The 17,977-nt window shown below is 44.0% G+C and overlaps 1 protein-coding gene across 3 annotated transcripts in view; it reads right to left on the bottom strand.

Annotated features, from left to right (window-relative positions):
* ERC2 (ELKS/RAB6-interacting/CAST family member 2) overlaps positions 1 to 17,977 on the bottom strand; it is a 1,112,164-nt gene that overhangs the window by 284,903 nt on the left and 809,284 nt on the right. For 2 of the 3 annotated variants that reach the window (XM_075938889.1, XM_075938890.1), the window contains 2 exons: positions 16,313 to 16,460; positions 15,055 to 15,174 (listed from right to left, as the gene is read on the bottom strand). In XM_075938889.1, coding sequence (XP_075795004.1) covers positions 15,055 to 15,174; positions 16,313 to 16,460 — 268 coding nt within the window. The remainder of the gene's footprint in view (positions 1 to 15,054; positions 15,175 to 16,312; positions 16,461 to 17,977) is intronic. The other variant, XM_075938891.1, reaches the window with a different exon arrangement.

The raw sequence follows: 17,977 nt of genomic DNA, 5'->3' as shown, positions 1-17,977 counted from the left end.
TTGGGTGGAGAGGGTGCATTCATAAAAGTTCTTCATGAGTTCCCATAAAGAAGGACTAGAGGACACCAAAGGAAAGGAATGGGTAGCAGGCTTGAAACTAGTAAGAGAAAGTTGTTGTTCACAAAGCAAATAGTTAACCTGTGGAACTCCTTGCTGCATGAGGCTGTGAAGGCTACAACTAGAACAGAGTTTAAAGGGAAGTGAGATCAAGTCATGGAGGTTGGGTCCATGGAGTAGTCTTAGCCAGGGGGTAGGAGTGGTGTCCCTGCCCAAAGTTTGTGGAAGGCTGGAGAGGGATGGCACGAGACAAATGGCTTGGTCACTGTCTTCGGTCCATCCGCTCCAGGCTCCCTAGGATTGGCCGCTGTCGGCAGACAGGCTACTGGGCTAGATGGACCTTTGGTCTGACCCAGGACGGCCATTGTAAGCTCAGGGCTGAGGGTCGGGGGTCTCAGTGGACCCCCTTGATTTTCATGCATACCTGCTCCTGGGTGGCCAGGCTGGCAGCTCTCCTGCCCTAGCCGGCCACTTTCCTGTGCCTAGTGCGGAGATCGTGGACGAGGTCCACGATGTCCGCATTAGCCCAGGAAGGTGCCCGCCTCTTGCGGTCCAGGGCAAGCTCCCGGGAGCCGCCAGCCTGGTCCCGGGAAGAGGGGGTGGGCTGGGGGACATCGGGTGGGTGGCTCTGTGCCGTGCCAGGTGCAGGGTCTGCTGGCTGGGTGCTGGTAGGCTTGCACCTGGCACGGGCACCGTAGCCAGCCCGTGCCCCTTTAAGGGGTCCGGGGCCGGAAGGGGGGCATAGAGTTTCCCTGGTGTTGGCCAGAGTGGCCACCAGGGAAACCTGGGAAGGGCTAGCCTCCCACTAGTTTGAATTAAGGGGCTACACACCCCTTAATTCGAACTAGTAAGTTCGAACTAGGCTTAATCCTCGTAAAATGAGGTTTTCCTAGTTCGAACTAAGCGCTCCGCTAGTTCGATTCAAATTTGAACTAGAGGAGCACTAGTGTAGCGGCTATGAATGTTAGTTCGAACTAACGTCCGTTAGTTCGAACTAACATTGTAGTGTAGACATACCCATATATACCAAAGGATACAATTTTAAAAAATGAACACATATGAAAAGGACAAATCACATTTCAGAACAGAAGAGGGATGCGGGGGGGGGAGGGGGAAGGAAGGTGAATGCCTGTGAGTTAATGATATTAGAGGTGGGGAAGGGTAGATGTCTGTGAGTTAATAGTATTAGAGGTGATAATTGGGGAAGCTATCTTTCTAATGGGTAAGATAGCTGGAGTCTTTGTTCAGTCCCCCACGGAGAGTGTCGAATTTTAGCATGAATGCCAGTTCAGGGGATTCCCTTTCAAGTGCAGATTTGAATGTCTTCTGAAGTAGGATGCAGGTAAGCAGGTCATTGAGACAGTGTCCTTTCTGGTTGAAATGGCAAGCAACTGTTTTTTCTTTGTGATCCTGTCTAATGTCTGTTTTGTGGGCATTGATTCTTTGGCGAAGTGTCTGAGACGTTTGTCCAATGTACATAGCAGACGGACACTTACGGCACATGATAGCATAGATTATATTTCTGGAGGCACAGGAATATGTATTCTTGATCTTATAACTCACTTGGTTAGGCCCAATAATGGTGTCAGCAGAGTGTATGCATACCCCACACTCTATGCTAATATCTTTATGGCTGACCTAGAACAACGTTTCCTCAACTCCCGTCCCCTTTTACTCCTTCTCTACTTACGCTACATCGATGACATCTTTATGATCTGGACGCATGGCCAAGAAACACTGGAGACATTCCACAGAGATTTCAAGAACCTACACCCCACCATTAACCTCAGCCTGGACCATTCCACACGAGAGATCCATTTCCTGGACACCACAGTATAAATCAACAATGGAAAATTAGACACCACCCTCTACAGAAAACCCACTGACTCATACAGTTACCTACATGCTTCCAGCTCCCATCCAGCACACACCATACGATCCATCATCTATAGCCAAGCCCTTCGATACAACCACATCTGCTCTAATCCCACTGACAGAGACCAGAAACTTCAGGATCTCTACCAAGCATTTATAAACCTCAACTACCCACCGAGAGAAATAAAAAAGCAAATTGAAAGAGCCAAACGAATACCTAGAAACCATCTACTACAAGACAGACCCAAGAAAACCAACAATAGAACACCACTTGTCATCACCTACAGCTCCCAACTTAAACCTGTCCAACACATTATCAATAAATTACAGCCTATACTGGAACAGGACACTAAACTCCAAGAAGCTCTGGGAGACAGACCCATAGTCTCCTATAGACAACCACCTAACCTCAAGATGATTCTTACCAACAACCACAGGACATACCACACTAATACCAACCCTGGTACTTTCCCTTGCAACAAACACCATTGCCAGCTTTGTCCACATATTCACTCTGCTGACACCATTATTGGGCCTAACCAAGTGAGTTATAAGATCAAGAATACATATTCCTGCGCCTCCAGAAATATAATCTATGCTATCATGTGCCGAAAGTGTCCGTCTGCTATGTACATTGGACAAACGTCTCAGACACTTCGCCAAAGAATCAATGCCCACAAAACAGACATTAGACAGGATCACAAAGAAAAAACAGTTGCTTGCCATTTCAACCAGAAAGGACACTGTCTCAATGACCTACTCACCTGCATCCTACTTCAGAAGACATTCAAATCTGCACTTGAAAGGGAATCCCCTGAACTGGCATTCATGCTAAAATTCGACACTCTCCGTGGGGGACTGAACAAAGACTCCAGCTATCTTACCCATTAGAAAGATAGCTTCCCCAATTATCACCTCTAATACTATTAACTCACAGACATCTACCCTTCCCCACCTCTAATATCATTAACTCACAGACATTTACCTTCCTCCCCCCCCCCCCCCGCATCCTCCTTCTGTTCTGAAATGTGATTTGTCCTTTTCATATGTGTTCATTTTTTTAAATTGTATCCTTTGGTATATATGGCTGTGACTATTTTCTTCCACTATTTGATCTGAGGAAGTGGGTCTGGCCCATGAAAGTTCATCATCTAATAAACCATCTCGTTAGTCTTTAAAGTGCTACATAGTCCTGTATTTTGTTTCAGCTACACCAGACTAACGCGGCTACATTTCTATCTCAGTTTGAATTAGTGTGTCTTCACTAGACCTGCTAATTTGAACTGTGGACATTGACTATGGCCACTTCAATCTTATCTGTAGTGTAGACATGGCCTTGGAGACCAATCCTGTCCCAACAGAATAGAGTCAGCATTAAAATATCCAATGACTTTGATGAGAGTAGAATTGGACAACATATCTCCCAGTGAAGTTGGTTGGTTGAATCCACACGCCATACTCTGTTTTGAAAATTCAACCCAGGGTATTGCTAAATTTCCTGGGGTTTCTTAGTTTGTATCGTAACTAATATTATTTAAACTTTTTAAGAGAAAAATATTTAAGAATCTGTTTCTTTCAGGAAATATATATAGGATGAGGTGAGGAACAGTTGGCCATTGTTCACAAAAATTTCAACCACTTTAAAATAAGAATTACATTACTTTCAAAAGAAACGAAAGATTATAGAAAAGGTATGCATTTCCTTACAAACCCCTGATGAAAAATGATAGAGAATAGGGTTCAGCAGTCTGCCAAGTCCTCCTCGAATAAAGATCTGGGATGATGATAATAATAATACTTTTCATTTCTATAACATCTTCCATCTAAGGAATGTGAAGAACTTTAACATACATTAATTGAATGAGAGTACACAAAAATGCATTCTGCTTGAAAGTAATAAAGGGGGATAACAGTGAAGCGGAGATCTTTGCAGAAGATGTAAGAAAGTAACACTAGATATTTTGTCTCCTCATTACCTAAAAATTATGCAAATAAAATCCAATAAAGTAGTATTAATGTACCATTAAGGTTGCAAAATGTAGATGCCAGTAGTTTGAAATTTGAAAATACTATGTTCAGAGCTGCAACAATAACTTGGTCACATCACACTGTGTTGCATTTCTATTCCTGTTTTCCTTGTTAAATGTAAATGTACTACTTATATTTCTAATATATATAACAAAAATACGAGATGTATGCAATACAGATGAATAAATGTTATAAGAAAAACTTTAATTATGGAATTTCCTGATTCGAGTTCTGGATTTCACCCACTTAATGTCACACGATCACTATTTTTATGTACTTAAGTTGCAGAATGCAATATACTTCTTTCATTTCCATTTTTCTCTGGTTTCGCTGTAAGCACTCTATGCACATATACCCTAGCTTATAGTAAGAAATACTTCCACTCATTGCTTGAAAGAAAAAAACATTGCTAGCGGTTAATGTTGTTGCAATATTACAGGTTCCTTAATTGGTTCTCACATGGTTTATTCCTTTAGCAATATTTTCATGTGCTTAAATATGAAACAAGGAACTAATAGGTTAGATAATACTGCCAAACACCAGTTTTGCTTCTGGCCAGAGTATCCCATACACCTGCAGTCTCTAAAATATTGGAAAGGTTTCTAATTTTTTCTTTGGAGAAGAAGAATAAAATGCTCTCAAGAAGTTGGAAGACCTTTCAATCTGGCCAATTCATTGACGTTTTTGGCTGTACATCACAAAAGTGTAAAGAGGCAACTGGGAAATTTACTCACAGTATCTGAGATCAGGATAAATCAGGACATTGAATATATTCTCTTATTTTAAAAAAATCTCTTGAGATTTTTTAATAATGGGCTTTAGGTTAATTATTTCATAAAGGGTTGCATCATTGTACACATTTCACAAACAATATCTCACCCTGAACACTCAAAAGGAATCCTTGCTACGATGACTGCACATATTATATAATCAGCCAACCGCAGCAATAGTGGTGGCTTAATACTTTATTTCTGAAAACTCTTTAAAGTCTCACACAAACATTCAGGACTATCAAGCATTGGTTTAGCATTAGTATTCATGTGTAAAACAATCAGAATGTTCAGTTGTTGGTTTTGTGAGCTTCACTTTGATTTAAACTCCTCCATAACAAATATTTTATTTCAGCTCTCTAACTACGATATATAATTTTTTGCACTTTTCTAGTGGCATGTCAGCTAAAGATCTCAAAATTCACCACATAGGGGAATAATACTATCCCTGTTTCTGCAGATGGGTAAATTATAGGGTGACTAGACATCCCTTTTTTAAAGGGACAGTCCCATATTTAAGCTCTCCTGCAAGCATCTTGACTTTTTCTTAAAAGCTTGCCAATTGTTTGTCTGTCCCACTGCTGTAAGTACCTGAAGGTCCTGCAGTTGCTAACTAGATCCCTGTGCCGGCTAGGGGTTGGGTATACAAGACTGGTGACAGGGCACTGATGCAGCACATAGGGTATGTCTAGACAACATGCCTCTGGCGACACAGGCATGTAGATTATACTACCAGGCATAGGAAAATGAAGCAGCGATTTAAATAATCACCGCTTCATTTAAATTTACATGGGGGCCGCGCTGAGCCGATCAGCTGTCTGATCGGCTCAGCGCGGCTGCCATGTAAATTTAAATGAAGCGGCGATTATTTAAATCGCTGCTTCATTTTCCTATGCCTGGTAGTCTAATCTACATGCCTGTGTCGCCAGAGGCATGTAGTCTAGACATACCCATAGAGTCAGCTGCTCCCCTTATTGGTCAGTCAGTGCAGCCCTGATGGGTGCCAGCTCTCGGCCAGAAAAGCTGACCCTTCCCTCTCCCCTATCCCATCTATTTCCAATAGTCAGCTATGAGCTGCAGTGGCTGGTGAGTGCAGACTGATTCCAGCTAGCAGCCAGTTACATGTCACCTCTGTTGTCCACTCATTGACCCTTTATGTGCTCCCTATCTTGCTGGACACTCTCTGCTTTCCCTCTTCACCTTTCCCTCTAGCCCTGCTGTTCCTCCATACTCACCTCCCATTTGTGCAGAGAACGTGTCCCTGGTAGGGATGCTGAGCTCACCAACAGCCTGTCAGTATATAGGTAGGTTCCTAGGTACCTTCCTTCCTCCACTGCCTCTGGCTGGTCCATTGCTCTGGGAAAGCCTAAACAATCCAGCCTAGAGTGCAGGCCAGGAGGTGACAAGCCCTGTATACGCCAAAGCCTTGTGCAGCCCTGGCTTGGGGAAGCCTCTCTGGGCATGTCTACACTACCTTGTTAGTTCGACCTAGGTAGGATAATTAGGGCAAGTGGAGTTGCAAATGAAGCCCGGGATTTAAATATCCCAGGCTTCATTTACATGTTCCCAGGTGCTGCCATTTTTAAATCCCCCTTAGTCTGAACTCCATGCCCGCGGCTACACGTGGCATGGAGTAGGTAGTTCGAATTAAAGATCCTATTGGATCTAAAGATCCTAACGGAATGAATTCTAATGGAATCACAGCACCAAGTACTAAGGGAGGCAGATCTATCCCTTGGGTCCCAATCAAGCATGGAGGGTGGAAAGCAGCAGGCAGGGTGGGTGAAGTCAGTCTGCCATCCTCTGCGTATGTTTGTGTGGGTGTGTTGTGTGTGTGTGACCCCTTCCCATGTGGATCCTAGAGCCTTAAAGATAAGAAGGTAAATAAAAAAAATCCAATTATGCAGCATTTCTTTTTAACTAGCCAATTAGCCCGTCATAAGACGGGATTTTCAGGTCTCTCCTCCACGTCAGTCTTCTCTCCTGAGCCTCCGGTCTCTCTCTCTCTCTCCCTCTCTCTCTCTCTCTCTCCGCCTCCTCCTGCTTCCTCCTCTCTCTCTCTCTCAGCTCTCCTCCGCCTCCTGCCTCTCTCTCTGTCTTTCTCTTTCTCGTCTCCTCCCCCTCCTGCCTCTCACGCGGGAGACCGTGGAGCCCAAATGGCCATTTTGCCTCCACGCTTCCCGTGCTGCATGGGGAGTGCAGAGCCCAAAAGGTCGCTTGTGCCACTAGCTCCCCCATGGCGGCCCGGCTGAGCGGCGCAGAAGTCAGCCAAGCGCCACGGCGGGAGGCAAAGGGGGTGGGGCGGTGATGTTCACGGCCAGGGGGTGAGGCCTGGAGCTGCTGTCACGCCACATGTCAAGCGGCTATTTGGACTACCCCATGGCAGCCCGGATGAGAAGCGCAGAAGTCAGCCGAGTGCCACGGCGGGAGGCGAAGGGGGGTGCAGCGGTGATGTACATGGCCAGGCCCCGACCCCTGGGGGTGCTGCATGGGGACCGCGGCGCCCAAACAGCTGTTTGCGCCGCTTGCTCCCCCGCGGCAGCCCGGCTGAGTGGCGCAGAAGTCAGCCTGTTTTATGTACTTTTATTTTAGTTTGCACTTATGATTTGCTTTGCCAACTGCCAGACAATTTCATAGTAAATCAGTAAATTTACAAATTTTAAAAAATTGTTGAACCAATAGAGATTTTTGAAAAGACATCACATATTTGTTTTAAAATGGAGCCTTTATTTTTATCGTTTGATTTTAAAGCATTATCATCTCCTAAAAAGTGAGTATGAAAAATAGATTTTGCAAGTTTGTTGTTTATTGTGTCTCAAAAGTTTCCAAAGCAAATTTACCCCACTTGCAAACAAGAGTAGGTTTTTCTAACTGAAAAATCAAATTATTAATTTGAAAGTCTAAGTAGGTTCTTTCTGACAGTAGTATAACTCAGAAAGTACACAGGAACCCATTTTAGCTATGTTACTTTATTTGTTTACTACAACTGCATTTGAATTTTAATGCATTTTAATCTCTTCATCATAGCCAGGATAAAAATAAAACCAACAATCATTCCACAATCCTAAAGAAATCATTTTAAACTAAATGTTATAAAAACAGACATTAAAGAGGATATTAAGCACACAAGGCCCACCTTTTTCACATATATAATTAGTGTGCCAGTGTATGCAAATTGGGCAATTATATATGTAAATTGCCAAAATCCAACTGCATCCACAATTATCTGTTGTTGTTTTTTTGTTTTTGTTTTTGAATTGAGTATGTTCACAAATAGTATGTAAAATTATGAAAACATTTTATATGTGCAACTATATGTCTTAGAAAAAACACTAGGCCTAATTAGGGAATTATAGAAGTTTACTTTTCTAAACTTGCAAACAGACAAATACTTGCACTGAAGATGACTATGAATGAAACATCAAAAAAACGAAAAGGGTGCCAAAGGCTAAACTGTCATACACAGCAAGTAAATGTTTTCCTCCAGTTTTTTAAAACTAAGAATTGACTTTGTTATAACACAATTCACACTGAAAATAAAAGTCATTAAATAAAGTTAAGGTTATGACACAGACTGACAAAAGGAAGGAAATTCATCATTAAGGTGGAGGCATATCATATGGCCTCTTAGGCACAATGGGGCTGATTAAGAAAGCTGTTCAGGTGCTGCTCTGTTATGCCTAGCTATTGAAAAACATATGGTACTTTTCTCCATCACATGGGAATTTCTGTGCTTTCATCAGTTTGTGGTACACCCTTAATGTTCTTATGAAACGATCTTGCGGAAGTGTTGTGGTGAGCCAATCTGCTTCCATCTGAAGTACAAAATATACCATGATGCTTTAGGACTGTATCAGAGCAATTAGAGCAGTTTATCATAGTGTAAGTCTGTGGTAAATCCAGACACATTTGCATTTAGGCAATTCAATCTCAGTGCAAATCTGTGATGCATTACAGCACTGTGATAGAATCTGTTTTTGGCATTAATCCAATCACAATAAAACTCTATGAAAAACTTTGATACATTGGGTTACTCCACTGAGTTTAATAGAACTGACCTCTTGAACTATTAAAACACAATAATAAAAATCTATTACATAGAGTTCCGTATCTCTTTAAATATGAAGCAGATCTTGGACGCCTATATGACTACACACCGTGGGAGTCACCAGATCTTGCTCTATAGTGTTTTCAGCAGCAACAGGTGAATTTGCAAATGTTTAGATGTTTCTATCAGATAAAGACCAAGACATTTTAAAATAATCATAGGAGACTGAGGGATTTGGCGCCCTGGGTTTCCCCAACTGCGGGGGAGAGGAGGAGAGGGACTATTGACAGGACACACATCCTGATTCGTGCCCCAGACCACCGGGCCTCCATGTACATTAACAGGAAGGGATACTTTTCGCTGGTCCTGTAGGCTGTGACTGACCACTGGGGCCAGTTTACCGACATAAATGTTGGGTGGTTGGGGAAAGCACATGGTGCACGTGTGTTCAGGAACTCTAGCAACTGCCAGAAGCTGCACACTGGGACTGTCTTCTCTGACCACCACATCAGGGTTGAGGACGTAAACATGCCTGTATGCCAGGTGGGGGATGTGGCTTATCCCCTGCAGCCTTGGTTCATGAAGCCCTACACCGGCCACCTCAACCACTCATGACAGGCATTTAATACCAGGCTGAGCAGGGCCCGCATGGTGGTTAAGGTTGCCTTCGGCTGCCTGAAGGCGCATTTCAGATACCTCCTCACCCTCCTGAACCTCAGGGAGCACAACATCCCGCATGTGGTGGCTGCGTGTTGTGTCCTGTACAACATGTGTGAGAGGAAGGGGAGGCCTTCCTGGCATGGTCAGGGGAGGAGGGCAGATGGAGGTGGACCACTTAGGCAGGCCTATGAGCAGCCGTACACGGCTGCCATCTGGGAGGACCTGAGGGAGAGTTTCTCCCCAGGGGAGCAGTGACACTGTTCTCTGGTCCACCCCAATGGGGGTTTCTGCTTCACCCCTCACTGCCGTCACTCCACTCATCCCTCTCTTCTACTCTTTCCCGACAATAAAATAAAGATACTTTTGTTTTGAACAATTAAACAGTCTGTATTTTCCAAAACTGGGGGGAGAGGTCAATGAAACTGGGGAGAGAGAGGAAAGAACCTGGGAAAGGGGAGGAGACAGGGTGGAAGAAGGGGGTGGTGAGAACCTTGGAGGAGAGAGAAAGGAACTGGAAGGGGGAGAAAGGGGAAGGAGAGGCTCGATCTGGGAGCGGTGCCAGCCTGTGTGGATCCCACTGCCGCTGGTGTGGGGGCCTCAGCATCCACAGGGGGGTGGAGAAGGTGTGGAGGGAGAAGAAGGAGGAAGAGAGGGAGTGGGAGGAGGACCAATAGCTGGAGAGGGAGCTGGGTCTGGAACAGGAGGAGGCAGGATGCTGTGCAGCAGAGTGTGCACATCATTGCAAAGTGAGCAGCCCCGCCCAAATAGCTTCCACCAGCTCTCCCACCATAGCTGCAGGTCCTCCTCCACCCAGGGGTGGATAGTACTGTGCAGAGCTCGCAGTGCTGCCAGGTGCTGTCGCTGGTACTCATCCATTGGACATGTGCGCTCGCAGAAGCCTCAGGTGCAGGAGGATGCCCCCGGTGGAATGGGCCACCCTCCACTCACAGCTCATCCGGCTGTGGAGAACAAAGAAAGATGGTCAGTCATCCCTGGGGACACAATGCCTGAAGCCCGTCCCCCCTCTTCAAGCCGAGAGCAACAGTTCACAGTGCAGTCGCAGGCGATGTGCTTGGAGCCAGGCCATGTGCGCTAAGACCAGTGGTCCCTAATGTCCCTGGGAATGGGGACTGCCCTGAGACTGTGGCCATGCCCGTGTGCGGGAAAGCTGAGTGTGTCTGTGTGTCGGGGGGAGGGGGGGAAGGAGGATGTCCCCTGCCTCCTTCTAGAGGTAGCTTGTGGAGAGAGGGTGTCCCACCCCGGGGTCAGGAGCATGGCAGGTCTCTCCAGACACCATGTGGCCAATAGCCCAAGGCTTCTGTGTCACAGCCTTCTAGGGTCAAGTGCCCAGGAGTGGCATGGCACATGCTCCCATGTGCACAGATTGCTGCGTGATCCGCAGTCAACAAGGGCCAAGCATGGAGTGCCTAGCTACCCCCCACCCCTTGAATGACGAGAAAGTGATGGCACTCACACGATGTTCCTTCCCCGGCCTCGGACGATGCTTGCGAGATGTCAGCAGGGAGGCCTCGGGGCTCCTGGGTCAGCTTGGTACTCAGACTGGCCTCGTCCTGGTCCTCCTCCTCGTCACCATTGTCTGGGCTCCCAGCAAAGAAGACGACGGGCATCTCCACCCCGGAGTATATAACTGCGGGGGGGAGGGATTGCCCCACCCCACCTCCCAGGATGCCGTCCAGCTCCTTATAACAGGTGCAGGTGTGGGGCTCTACCCCCAGATTGGGAGCTGCCCTCCTTTGCCCTGGCATAAGCCTGGTGGAGCTCCTTGACTTTTATCCGCACCTGTTCTTGGGTGCGGATGTGGTCTTTTCTCCCCAGACTGTCTGCCATGTGGCCATAGATGTCCATTTTCCTGTGTCTGGTGCAGAGATCCTGGAGGTTTGTCTCGTCCCCTCAAATCTCAGTAAGATCCAGGACCTCTGCACCAGACCAGGAAGGTGCACATTGCTTGCGGCCCCTGGCAGGCTCCTGGGAGCTGGCTAAATGCTCCCGTGGAGCAGTGGAGGGCTGGCAGGCACCATCAGTCTGGCTCATCTTGAGCCTAAATGGAGTCGGGGCAGCTGCAGGGTGGCTCAGGGCTCTCAGGTCTGCTGCGAGGCACAAACTCTGTCTGCAGAATCTGCAGTTTTAAGGGCTCCAGCGGAGGGGGGGGCGATAGAGTTTTCCTGTGTGTGGACAGAGTCGTCAGCAAAGGGCTGGAGGTCCTTATCTCGAAATAGCCCCTATTCCCTGTCTATACAGCCCCTATTCTGAAATAGCTATTTTGGAACAGGCGCTATTCCTCGTAGAATGAGGTTTACAGAACTCAAAATAAGCTGTCCACTATTTCGAAATTATTTCAAAATAGCGGTTTGGCTGTGTAGACGTTTGCAAAGTTATTTCGGAATAGCAGTCATTATTCTGAAGTAACTTTCTTATGTAGACATACTCTTGGAGAGCAGCACAAAGATTCCCATTGGAAGGTATAAAAAAGATGGGGAAAAGAAACATTTATATTTATACTGGGACACAGTAAAAACTACCAGGCTACATCTACACTGGCATGATTTTCCGGAAATGCTTTTAACGGAAAAGGTTTTCCGTTAAAAGTATTCCCGGAAAAGCGCGTCTAGATTGGCAGGATGCTTTTCAGGAAAAGCACTTTTTCCGGAAAAGTGTCCGTGACCAATCTAGACGCGCTTTTCCGCAAAAAAGCCCCAATCGTCATTTTCGCGATCGGGGCTTTTTTGCGGAAAACACTACTGTGCTGTCTACACTGGCCCTTTTCCAGAACAGTTTTCTGGAAAAAGACTTTTGCTCGAACGGGAGCAGCATAGTTTTTCCGGAAAAGCACTGATGATTTTACATTAGATCGTCAGTGCTTTTCCAGATATTCAAGCGGCCAGTGTAGATAGCTGGCAAGTTTTTCCGGAAAAGCAGCTGATTTTCTGGAATAACTTGCCAGTGTAGACACAGCCCCAGTGTGGCATAAGTGTTGTCTCAATATACCAAAAGAAGGATAGGAGACATTTGATATAGATTTTGATCACACCACATCTTTATTATATAGATGTCTAGTACTACCTGACAGATAAAATGTAAAGTGCAAGAAAATCCATGTTTATTCTTATCATTGCCGAGGGCTCCACCAGCCCCTTTTAATTTCCATCCCCAGCTAGCCCATACTAGCCCATATCTTGAACCTTACCATCCACCACTCCTGTAAGAGGGTTAAGATGGATTATGAAAATGTGGTGGTTGGCTCCCTGCCATACCAATCTAAGAAGACCCCAAATCCACTCTCCCATTCCATTCCTTTTTCCAGTACCTCTGTTTAAATCCTTTGACAAGCCATTTATCTGATCACTGGATACTTCCCACTGGACAGCCACCCAACCTTAAAATATTAATTGTGACACATGGCCTACCACCTTTTCTTCTTCCCAGAAAAGGTTCTCCCTGACATTCGCTGCAGGGGAGGCAAAAAAGCTTCACTCTACAAAAGCCAATCTGGTGGCACAAGAAAAATTCCTTCCCAGTCCCCCTAAAAAGGAGCAACTAGCTTAATGCCTACAGCAGGTCCTAACCCAATTTATTATTCACCTTTGCTAAAGGATGAAGGGTGGGTGATGGCTTTGCTTGCTGCATGGAACAAAGAAGATTTCCCTGACCAGGGTTTGCACCTTTATATCTTTTCAGACCCTACGTTCCTGGGGAATGAGTCAGTGCTGTAAAGCTGACCACCATCCACCTCTTTGCAGACGTCTCTCACCTCATCCCTACCCCCAGGCATAAGGTAGAGCTGTCCTTCTTTGGCAAGCCCAGGCAACCCTGCCCCACTTTATTTGTGGTGAAGTTATTATGAAGAAATTCCCTGCCAAAAAAATTACATAACCAGAACATTGTAGATAATGCAACAATGCAATGGGGAGACAAATCTGATTGATGCATGAGAGTCAGAGATATATTCTTTGTTACCCAAGCTATGGCTGAAGTCCTGTACAGGAAATGAGCACAGTATAATAAAGTCAGAAGCTGAAAGTTCCCTGTAAGCAATGGCAGTCTGGGCCACTTAAACCCTTAAATTGCTTATTTCTAACTTAATTTGCTATCCCCTATTGATGGCTCTTTTTGGCACAAAAATCTCTATCCATTATGCTGTTCTGCTAAAGAGAGTCTCAGTGACACCTCTTCAGTCTATTTATAATGGGTGCCCCAGCAAACCCTACCACTCTTACTGTAGCCTCACTGATGGGAAGACTTTCTCTGAGCCAGTATGGAAGAATAAAGTTGGCCCTATAAGGACTGACCTCCTCCTCCTCTCCTATGGGCAGCCAGTCTCCTTGTGGGCTTGAGAAGGGGTGTTCCTTGGCTAGATGGAGGAGTATAGCATTAGCCTATTGACTCCTGTTTGGGTCTTATAGGCCTGTCCCCCTGCCTCAGACACCATCTTGTGTCTTGGAGGAAAAGTCTCTCTCACTTGGGACTAGAGTAAGACTAGGAATTGGAACCTTGCTATTTGGCATCATCTACTCAACTTTCTGGGCTTGAAAGGAATATTTCCTTCACCGACAGATTGGCCTGGCCAGGGTGTTTTGATTTTTTTTGTTTGTCTAGTTGGGTTTTTTTGGGTGAGGGTTAGGGGGTGGGTGACCATTTTCTCTCCATTCAGCAAACTGAGGATAGGTTAGACTGTAAAATTAATATTGTCACAACCTGACAGATACCCATTGCAGTTAATTGTCTGGTTCTCTGACAAATCAGAATTGGAAGCAGATTAGAAAGCGTTTCCTAAAAAAGGCGGGAACAGGGCCAGGGCTTCTAATGACTGATACAGCAAGGACACCACCTCTTTTCCCTATGCCACTAACTCTTGCACAAGGGAAGGGTGGTGAGTGGCAATGAGGACAGGTATCAGCCCTACCCAGATCACATATATTACAGGAGAAAGGATGACCTGCACTGGACAAGCTATTGTCGGAGGATTCACAAATATTTTACTTAATAAAATTAAAGCCTGGTTAAACCACATTCACAATGTCTTGTTTTTCTTCTTGAGGTGTCTAGGACAATAAAATGAGGACATTTTGACATCAGTTTAATGTTTATTAAACTCTTTATTACTAAAGTAGTGGTACTTGATTAAGTTTCTAATCTAAAATATCCAAAATGCAACTCTGACGACTCCCTTCTTCTTATTTCTATCCATCGCTACATTAAGGCTGAAGAGTATGGATGTTATGCACAGTTTCACAGCAATCAGTTTAAGAGATATACACTAATCTGTGAAAAGTTATCTAGAGTGCATTTCAAAAATGACGGACTTTGTAGAGAAAAGGTGCTGTATAGTTTCACTCTTCAGTCAGAAATGATGGAGAAAATAAAAAGGGAATTATCTGAAGTGGTCACAGGAAATATCTGCTATCATTTAACAAATATAAATAAAAAAACATAAAAGAAAGAAAATAAAAAGAACCTATCATTGTATGAATCCATGCTGCTTCACTACAGCATGGACAATCCTAGGATCAATAAGTAAAAAGAATGAAAACGTACAAATGTTGACGTATCTACTGGGTATATGTAATGGCTAAAATCTCTCCTAAACAGCTGACTGACCTGAGACATATGTACATCATGGCTGGAACCCAGGTACTTGGCAGCAATGTCTGTGATGAAGTCAGCATCACAAATGGATGTTATGTTCATGCTCAGGGGCTGTTTCCTATTTCTACAGACCTGTGGGAAAAAGCTATAATGATTAGGTGCATGAGGTCAGAGCTATAGGGAACTGGGCTAAGAAGCAAGGGTTTTCCTTAATTTTCTGTTGCTGAGTGAATGAAAACCTACAGTATGCAATGTATGATTCAGAATAAAGAATCATAACATTGGCTAACTACAATATTAACATGGCATGCTCACCAGTGAAATGAACTACTGATTGATTATTTGAGAGGCTGAAGGGTCTAGCATGATTTTGCTAGTGATGTTTTCCTGTTTCTCAGGTAACAATCACAAAACTCAATGATGACACTACCAAACAAAGGAAAACTCCAAATACAACACTATCTATCTGTCACAGTCTGCAAACATCCTTCTCATCTCTTTGCTCAGCATTATTAGAGGAGAGAAGGTGTTTGATGACATACCCATATGACACACAACACAGATAGTTCCTATTCAGGTTATCTGAGCATCCTTCCCTCACTTGTTTGCTATTGAGCCTGCAGTACCTAGAAGTGCCATTACTAAATCAGAGAGTAGTCAGTGTACAATGCATGTTCACATTGAAATTAGTCAGTGGAGATGTCCATGTTTACTGTATGCTGCTTACTATGGTGATTTTCTTCATTTATAAGGTAGAAAATAAAATGGCATTCACAGAAATTTTTATGCAGCAAAACTTATTTCTAGAGATTATTACTAAGCACTCATTTGCTAGAATGTATTTGTAACAACAAAGATAAAAGTGTTTTATTAATTTGGGGATTTATTTTAATCACAATTATGATTTCCAGATAACCTCTCAGAAAACATGGAACCTTCTAAACAAAGTAACTATTTACTACAAATGTACACATAACGAAGCAGGTTTGAAGAGATGCATCTGCTCTTTGATGTCATTTGTCATGAGAAAGGTGGCAACTATCATGGAAGAGGGGAAACAGAAAATACCATGAGCCAAGCAAACATGCGTGTCAAAGTACTAAAAGTCAACAATTAAGTAATAGTATGATAAAACTTACGTTATTTTTACCCACCTTGCAGTATAATGCAGACTTGGCTTGAAGACTTTCAATATGGGGTTAGAATAAAACAATGAAAATCTCACAAAGCTGCTGCCCACAGAATAAGAGTAAAATGAATGTTTTCCCACCTGCTGTTTTAACTGATGCACTAATCTGTCTTTCTCTCGCTTAAGAGCCATTACTTCCTCTTGTGTCTTCTTCTTCTTTGAAGCAGACAATTCAAGCAAGGCAATGTTTGCATCTTTTTCACTGATTGCAGCAAGCAGTGCTTCCTGTCTGATAAAATATAAAAAAAATTGTTTCTCATTTAAATTCATCAGAAAACACTGAGGAATATTTCTTGTCAGTAATCGTTGAAAAATCATTTACACTTTGAATAGTCATCCAGTTGTAAATTGTGGCAGGTGTTATAAAATCATGAAAAGGCTATGTTCCAACCAATTAATATATCAGGTTCTTGTTTTATCCATGTATTTCATTTGAAATTTAGCTGAATACATGTATTACATTATATAATGCAATTTTTAGCAGTTTTTTAAAATTCTGTCATGCTGGAACCAGTATTGGACATACACTTTTAAAATACATTTTGCTTAATCTAAGTAAGTCCACATTAGAAATATCTAACAAGAAAGACTTAATGCTACAAATTACATATATTTTTCCAATCAGTTATTTGTCTCTGTCTTTCAGAGGTTTTACCACACAGGTGACAATTCTCTGGACCTTCCTCTCATTTAGTCAACAGGCTCTGTTTTCAAGTTATCAGTGATTGCCATAATATAAGAGTACTTTCTGACAAAAAGGGAAAATGATGAAACATGAACCTCATGGTTATTCTCTCTCTTTCGCTCACTTCCCCTTCCTCTTTATCTATGTTTTGGAGCCATTAGCATTTGTCAACCATGGCATTCATTACAATAATCCCACAGTGGAGATGAAGGGACTCATGCAGGGATGTAAAAGGGTCTTACTCTCCCTTACATTCCTAAGCATTCTTGAAGCCAGGGTAGCCATCTTTCCCTTAATTTCTTAAATAATAATAAGAATGTATTAGATTTGCATAACGTGCAATGAAAGGAACAAAATGATATTTCAGTTGAAAAAAACACAATATATATATATATATATATATATATATATATATATATATATATATGTAAGCTTTTAGAATAGAATATGTAATGGCCTGTGTTTTCCTTCAGAAATACATAAGCTGCAAGGATGTGTACACTCCTCTCCCGGCCTATTCAGCATGGGAGTCACAGAACAACTTGTTCACGTGTCTGCAGATAAAGCACCAGTCTGGAACACTCAGCTCCATGACCCTCTCATACAGGAACCCATCAATCCTTCTCACAAAGTTCCTGGAGAAGCCTGCCTTACTCCAGCCTCCGTGGTAGGACACCTTCCCATGCTAAGCCACCAGTAAGTATTCTGGGGCCATGGAACCACACACCTGTGCAGCAAATTGCCCAGGGTCATGCCTGCACTCAGTCAGCAGTTGCTTCCAATCAAGCACGATGATGCTGAGAATGGTGATGACCTACATGGGAACCTGCTTGGAGGAGTTGGAGAAGGGGAAACCATTAGCACTCTCTCCGGCAAGTGGCATCTGCCATTCACACACACCTTCTCCTCCTCTCTCCCCCACTTCAGTGGGCAGGGATAGAAGTTCTCTCTCTGTGGGTGGCTGTGAGTGCCAAACCTAGCATGTGCGGGACACAATTGGAAACTGAGTCATACCATCCCCTCTACCCGCCTGCAAGCCCCTGGCCTGGCCAGCACCTTCC

Source organism: Pelodiscus sinensis, chromosome 11 (genome assembly GCF_049634645.1).
Source record: "Pelodiscus sinensis isolate JC-2024 chromosome 11, ASM4963464v1, whole genome shotgun sequence".
Classification (NCBI taxonomy): Eukaryota; Metazoa; Chordata; order Testudines; family Trionychidae; genus Pelodiscus; species Pelodiscus sinensis.
This window is presented reverse-complemented; position numbering and strand designations above follow the sequence as displayed.